A 7288-nucleotide genomic window follows, 5' to 3' on the forward strand; every position below is an offset into this window, starting at 1 on the left:
TGCCTACCAAGCACACAGACAGTCCCTGCTCTCACCTATCAACCACACAGACAGTCCCTATTCCATCACAGACGGGGCCCTGATCTCGGCCGGGGTCTGGGCAGCGCCCGGCCCGACGGGGCCCTGATCTCGGCTGGGTCTGGGCAGCGCCTGGCGCGACGGGGCCCTGATCTCGGCTGGGTCTGGGCAGCGCCCGGCCCGATGGGGCCCTGATCTCGGCCGGGGTCTGCGTAGTGCCCAGCCCAGTGGGGACCCACATCTCAGCTGGGGTCTGTGGGTGCTACCACAATGCACAAAGCAACGAGAATCTTTCCTGTCCTCCGCCTAGATCAGGTCGACGGACAGAAGCTTCATTGCCGAGGAGCTCTGGGAGGCGCTGGGCACGCTGCCTTGGCTTTCAGCAACGCAGCTCCCTCCCCACCCGCTGCGCTGCCCTCCGCTGACAACCTCCGCATGGGCCCATCGCAAGCCTGTGCCAAAATGTCAGAGCACGTCAGGAAGAGAGAAACCCAGGAGCCTGCAGCTGCCGACCAAGCTGGGTCTGGAAAGAAGCCACTGGCTGGGAGGCACCTGGAGGGAAATAAATCGCAGCCCAGCAGGACTTTGGCCGTGACCAGTTCCAAGCTGCTCCGAGTGTGTATCCCAGGCCAAGGGAGACGACAAAGGACCAGGTGCGGCCGCTCATTTCCTGGCCACGCAGACAGCAGCAGGGGCTGCCCTGGCTTCTTACCCCTGGGCCTCTCGCGGGGGAACTGACGCACAAGCCTCAGTATTGAAGAGCCCCCGGTCTTACCACAGTGTCACCACTGAACAGGGGCTGCCTCTCACTCTGTGCCCAGGCAGCACAATGGGGGGCCCCGATCTCGGCTGGGGTCTGGGCAGCGCCCGGCCCGACGGGGCCCTGATCTCGGCCGGGGTCTGGGCAGCGCCCGGCGCGACGGGGCCCTGATCTCGGCCGGGGTCTGGGCAGCGCCCGGCGCGACGGGGCCCTGATCTCGGCCGGGGTCTGGGCAGCGCCCGGCCCGACGGGGCCCTGATCTCGGCCGGGGTCTGGGCAGCGCCCGGCCCGACGGGGCCCTGATCTCGGCCGGGGTCTGGGCAGCGCCCGGCCCGACGGGGCCCTGATCTCGGCCGGGGTCTGGGCAGCGCCCGGCCCGACGGGGCCCTGATCTCGGCCGGGGTCTGGGCAGCGCCCGGCCCGACGGGGCCCTGATCTCAGTTGGAGCCTCTGGCACTATCGTAATGCACAGAAGAATAAATCCCTCCAGCGATCGTGTCTATTGGGTCAGACGTGGGGCACAGTGGCAGGGGGGAGGGGCAGGGAGGAGGGGCGGGGGGGGGCGGGGAGAAGGGAGGGGGGGGAGGGGCAGGCTGTCTGGAGATGGTTCTGCCAGTCCCCAGGGATGGGAACAAAGTGAATCTTTCAGGTCAACGTTTGCCAGCCCAGGGGGTCGTAAATCCACAGCTAAACAGCACATCGAACCGACCGGACTCTGCCAACCTGCTGAGTGCCCCCCCCCGGGTGCAGCTCTGCCCCAGTGAAGTCAATGGCCAAACTCCCATTGATCCCCGAGTGGCCATGGGCCCGTCCCCGCCTCAGTGGGGCCACAGTCCCCCCCAGCTCCCACTGGGTGTGCGGGTGTGGGGCCCAAATCAAGCTGATGATATTGAAGCCTGGACTTTGCAAAGGATCTAACGGAGCCAGGTCACTGGGACGCAACGGGCTCCGTGTCCCTAAAGCCCAGAGGCTGCTTTGAAAAATGCAGGCTCGGTGCTTACCCTGAGGTTAGCAGGTTTGGCAAACGCTGCCCCCAGCTCTGCAGAGCTGCCGAGCCGGCGCAGGCCCTTTGTGCAGGGCCGGAGGCAGAGGAGCGGAGCCGGCACGCCTGGCTGCACCGGGTCTAACTCCTTTGGTTGGCAGGCGCGCCGGGCGCGGGGAGGCTTAGAAAGCGCCAGGGCGGGTGTTATCAGACGAGGAAATATGCAAATGGAGCCCATTCACTGAGCCGCCTCGGCTGGCAGGCGGCTCGGAAATCGCTGCACGCGGCTTAGCACTTTCCATGAGAATGGGGCCGCGGCGGCTGGGGTCTGGGAGCCCCACACAGAGATAAGGGCTGCAGACGAGGCTGTTTTGAAATAACCTTCTGATGCGACTTAGCTGCCGGCCTCCCCCCTCCGCTCAGTGCCGTGTGTCACGCCGCCGCGCACCACCGCGGCGAGGCAGCTTTCATTCCTCTGACAACTCTTTTTTTAGCAGCTACTAAGGTACCTCCGGAGCCACTTCCAAATCCGCATGGGAGCCGGGTAACAGAGCCGCGTCCTCACTCGCGGGCGCTTCCGTCTGCGGCTTTCAGACAGGCACCAGGGAAGGGAGCTCACTCGACTGTTCCCTCCCTCCGGGCTGGATGGCCCATTGCTCTGACCCGGCGCAGGGCAGCAGAACCACAGCACAGACAGGCAGAGGAGTCGGCTCTCTGCCCCCCGGCCCAGAAACAGACAAGAACAGCCCAAACCAGAAGCTGGGGGAGGCGGCACATTTCGTCCAAGCTGCTCATTCTGTGCCGGGTCAATCAATCATTGTGACACACAGCCCAGGCCCTGGACTAAGGCCTGTCCCCAGCACGGCTAGACTGGAATGAGACGGGGAGTGGACTCATCAGGCAGAATGAATTTCCCGGGGTAAACCAAACCCCGAGTCAGGAGCCCCCGCCCTGGGGGGTCGCCTGTTTTCCGGTGGCTGGTTTCGTAGGGAGAGGAGGCTGAGCATAAGCCAGACCTGCGGTTTTCAAGAACAAAGTGAGCGGGGAAAAGAAAGAAACTCAGGATGATTGGTGTGAGGTTCGATACCTTGGGGGAGCGGCCTGGAACCCCCATATTCCTCACTTGTATATGATGGTGATTCACACGCACAGCAGGCCTGGAGAGGTATCCGGGGAAAGTCATTTCTCTACCCATAGATGAGTGATGTGACTGTGGTGTGTGGTTGTCACTAACACCTTGTCACGGAGTCCCCGGGCGCTGCTCTGGAGCTGCTCCCCACAAGCCAGGCAGGACTCTGGGGAGCCTCCTCTCCCTCGGAGCAGCCTGTCTGCAGGGCAAGAAGCTCCCACGGCTTCACCGCCTGGGTCTCTCCTGGGAGCATTCAGCATCCTCTGCCCCCCCCGTGCGCTTCCCCCAGCGAGTCCGCCCAGGCGGGGTCCTGGGGGGGCCACGGGGTCCTGCCCCCCCCACGTCGCAGTCAGACGTGACTCTCAGCCAGCCAGTCACACAGCAGGGTTATTTAGATGACAGGAACACAGTCCAAAACAGAGCTTGCCAGTACAGACAACAGGACCCCCCTCAGTTAGGTCCATCTGGGCCCCCAGGGAGGCCACTGTCCCGCTGGGAGGCCCGAGCCCCGTCAGGGCTCCCCTCCATTTCCCAGCCAGCTTCCAAAACTGCCCAACCCCCCGCCCACAGCCCCTCCTCTCTGGGCTGTGTCTCTTTCCCGGGCCAGGAGGTCACCTGATCTCTCTGTCTCCCCCACCTTTAGCCTCCCCTGGCAGGGGGAAGGGCCGGGCCATTAGTTGCCAGGCGACAGAGGGTCGCCCAGAGCTGAGCCCCCCCCCACCCCAGTATTCAGAGGGAACATTAAAACCAGCCCCACTTCCTCACACACCTGCTGTGAGTTGGGGAACCAGCCCGAGATTAGCTCCCCAGAGGGCCCGGGCAGGTGTCGAACCATCCCCAGCCATTGCCCAGCGAGGGACTCGCCTGAGAGCACAGCAGGGCAATTGCTCTGCCTGGCCTGGGGACTCAGCAACGCCCCCCAGCCGTGCCTGGACTCCTGCTCCCCAAGCACATGGACTGAGGGTAAAACCCAACCCGGGGCCAGGCTGGGCCTTTCTCCTGCCCCCGCCTGCGCTGCCAGCGACACGGACACTCGGACGCCTCCAGCTGAGGGGACTGGCCCGGCTTTCAAGGGTGGAATCTGCAGTCTCCAGCCGGGTGAGAAAACCGGCGCGGGGCAGGAGCTGCTGCTCCGGGGCCAAAGGTCCCTTCGCTCTCGCCCGCGTTCCCATTGCCCTGGCAGCCGGCTGAGCTCTGAGCCGACTCCCCCACGGCAGCCCAGCTACCAGCCCCAAAGGTCCCTTCTCTCTCGCCCGCGTTCCCACTGCCCTGGCAGCCGGCTGAGCTCTGAGCCGACTCCCCCACGGCAGCTCAGCTACCAGCCCCAAAGGTCCCTTCGCTCTCGCCCGCGTTCCCACTGCCCTGGCAGCCGGCTGAGCTCTGCGCCGACTCCCCCACGGCAGCCCAGCTACCAGCCCCAAAGGTCCCTTCTCTCTCGCCCGCGTTCCCATTGCCCTGGCAGCCGGCTGAGCTCTGCGCCGACTCCCCCACGGCAGCTCAGCTACCAGCCCCACAGGTCCCTTCTCTCTCTCTCCCGCGTTCCCACTGCCCTGGCAGCCGGCTGAGCTCTGCGCCGACTCCCCCACGGCAGCCCAGCTACCAGCCCCAAAGGTCCCTTCTCTCTCGCCCGCGTTCCCATTGCCCTGGCAGCCGGCTGAGCTCTGAGCCGACTCCCCCACGGCAGCTCAGCTACCAGCCCCAAAGGTCCCTTCTCTCTCTCCCGCGTTCCCATTGCCCTGGCAGCCGGCTGAGCTCTGCGCCGACTCCCCCACGGCAGCTCAGCTACCAGCCCCAAAGGTCCCTTCTCTCTCTCCCGCGTTCCCATTGCCCTGGCAGCCGGCTGAGCTCTGCGCCGACTCCCCCACGGCAGCTCAGCTACCAGCCCCAAAGGTCCCTTCTCTCTCGCCCGCGTTCCCACTGCCCTGGCAGCCGGCTGAGCTCTGCGCCGACTCCCCCACGGCAGCCCAGCTACCAGCCCCAAAGGTCCCTTCTCTCTCGCCCGCGTTCCCATTGCCCTGGCAGCCGGCTGAGCTCTGCGCCGACTCCCCCACGGCAGCTCAGCTACCAGCCCCAAAGGTCCCTTCTCTCTCTCCCGCGTTCCCACTGCCCTGGCAGCCGGCTGAGCTCTGCGCCGACTCCCCCACGGCAGCCCAGCTACCAGCCCCAAAGGTCCCTTCTCTCTCGCCCGCGTTCCCATTGCCCTGGCAGCCGGCTGAGCTCTGCGCCGACTCCCCCACGGCAGCTCAGCTACCAGCCCCAAAGGTCCCTTCTCTCTCTCCCGCGTTCCCACTGCCCTGGCAGCCGGCTGAGCTCTGCGCCGACTCCCCCACGGCAGCCCAGCTACCAGCCCCAAAGGTCCCTTCTCTCTCGCCCGCGTTCCCATTGCCCTGGCAGCCGGCTGAGCTCTGCGCCGACTCCCCCACGGCAGCTCAGCTACCAGCCCCAAAGGTCCCTTCTCTCTCTCCCGCGTTCCCATTGCCCTGGCAGCCGGCTGAGCTCTGCGCCGACTCCCCCACGGCAGCTCAGCTACCAGCCCCAAAGGTCCCTTCGCTCTCGCCCGCGTTCCCACTGCCCTGGCAGCCGGCTGAGCTCTGCGCCGACTCCCCCACGGCAGCTCAGCTACCAGCCCCAAAGGTCCCTTCTCTCTCTCCCGCGTTCCCATTGCCCTGGCAGCCGGCTGAGCTCTGAGGCGACTCCCCCACGGCAGCTCAGCTACCAGCCCCAAAGGTCCCTTCGCTCTCTCCCGCGTTCCCATTGCCCTGGCAGCCGGCTGAGCTCTGAGCCGACTCCCCCACGGCAGCTCAGCTACCAGCCCCGGCACCCCCCCCCCCGCTAGTAACGGCCATATGCCGTGCCCCAAGGAAAGCAGGGGCAGGCTGGCCCACTGGGCAATGAGACTGCACGGTCACCCCCGGCTTCCTGCGATCCCCAGGACTCTCAGCCAGCCAGTCACACAGCAGGGTTATTAGCCGACAGGACACAGGCCAGGCCAGGTCTTGCCGGCACAGACAACAGGACCCCTCAGTTAGGTCCCTCTTGGGGGGGGGGAGGCCAGAGCCCCGTTGGGAGGCCAGAGCCCATCTGGGCTCCCCTCCATTTCCCAGCCAGCCCCAAACTGAAACTCCCCCCAGCCTCTCACTCAGCCTCCCCCCGGCTCCTCCTCCAGCCTTTGTCCAGTGTCCGGGCAGAGGTGTCACCTGGCTCCACCCCCCCCCCCGCCCCCCAGGTTCACATGTTACATGCTCAGGTGTCCTCCCTTCCCCAAGGCAGCCAGTCCCCACAACACCCCCCTGCCAGCACATTCCCAGTTCATCACAGGGACTCAGACGACCTCTGCCTGCTGGCTGACCTTGGACACGTCCCTTTTCCTCTGGGGCCTCAGTTTCCCCTCCCACCCTTGGTCTAGTCGTTCGGTGAGCGCTCTGAGGCGGGGGGGGCCCCACTCCTGGGGCTCTCGCCCCTTCCTGCCTCCTCCACACGCTCCTCCAGCAGGGCCCCTCTGAGGGCCAGACAGACCCGTGGGGGAGGCTACACGCTGCTGGCCATGCGGGGGGGGTGGGGACGGGAGGAGAGGGGAATTCCCAGGCTGCTTTGCAGCCTCTTGGGCAGTGAAGCCATTCATCCATCACACAGCGCCTAGCGAGCCGGCTGTTCATTATCTCCCAGCAGCAGGACGGGGAGCAGAACAGCGCCTTTGGTTAAACTTCTGGTAACTTTAATTAAAATCACTGAAGGAACAATAAGCCACAAACTGAAAAATTAATGCAAGAGCCCAGTGGCGCTGGAACAATGTGTACAGTGGGGAGGCTGCGAGCCGCTGAACCAAACCCCCAACCCTGGATGTGATGGAAACCGCGTCCAGCCAGGGGGTGCGGCTCCCCCTGCACCCCTACTTCCCGCACCTGGGCAAGAGCCAAGATTTTGCAGAGAAGCCAGCAGAGCTGCAGCTGGCCGGCCTGTGCCCAGCGCCCGGATCCTCGCACCTGCTTGGTATCCCAGGGACAGGAGAGATTCTAGACTGCGGGGAGTCACAGGCTCTAATCTCGGACGACAGCCAGGACTCCTGGGTTCTATCCCCAGCACTGGGAGGGGAGTGGGGTCTAGCGGTTAGAGCGGGGAGCTGGGAGCCAGGACTCCTGGGTTCTCTCCCCAGCTCTGGGAGGAGAGTGGGGTCTAGCGGTTAGAGCAGGGGGGGGGCTGGGAGCCAGGACTCCTGGGTTCTCTCCCCAGCACTGGGAGGGGAGTGGGGTCTAACGGTTAGAGCGGGGGGGGGGCTGAGAGCCAGGACTCCTGGGTTCTCTCCCCAGCTCTGGGAGGGGAGTGGGGTCTAGCGGTTAGAGCGGGGAGCTGGGAGCCAGGACTCCTGGGTTCTCTCCCCAGCTCTGGGAGGGGAGTGGGG

General features: G+C 65.5%; 1 protein-coding gene across 1 annotated transcript in view; it reads right to left on the bottom strand.

The window, feature by feature from the left end:
- Positions 1–324: 324 nt before the first annotated feature.
- Positions 325–7288, bottom strand: part of LOC123353836 (relaxin-3-like) — a 9252-nt gene continuing 2288 nt past the window's right edge. The window contains exon 3 of the mRNA XM_044995252.1: positions 325–470. Coding sequence (XP_044851187.1) covers positions 325–470 — 146 coding nt within the window. The remainder of the gene's footprint in view (positions 471–7288) is intronic.

This window comes from Mauremys mutica, chromosome 20 (assembly GCF_020497125.1).
Source record: "Mauremys mutica isolate MM-2020 ecotype Southern chromosome 20, ASM2049712v1, whole genome shotgun sequence".
Lineage (NCBI taxonomy): Eukaryota > Metazoa > Chordata > Testudines > Geoemydidae > Mauremys > Mauremys mutica.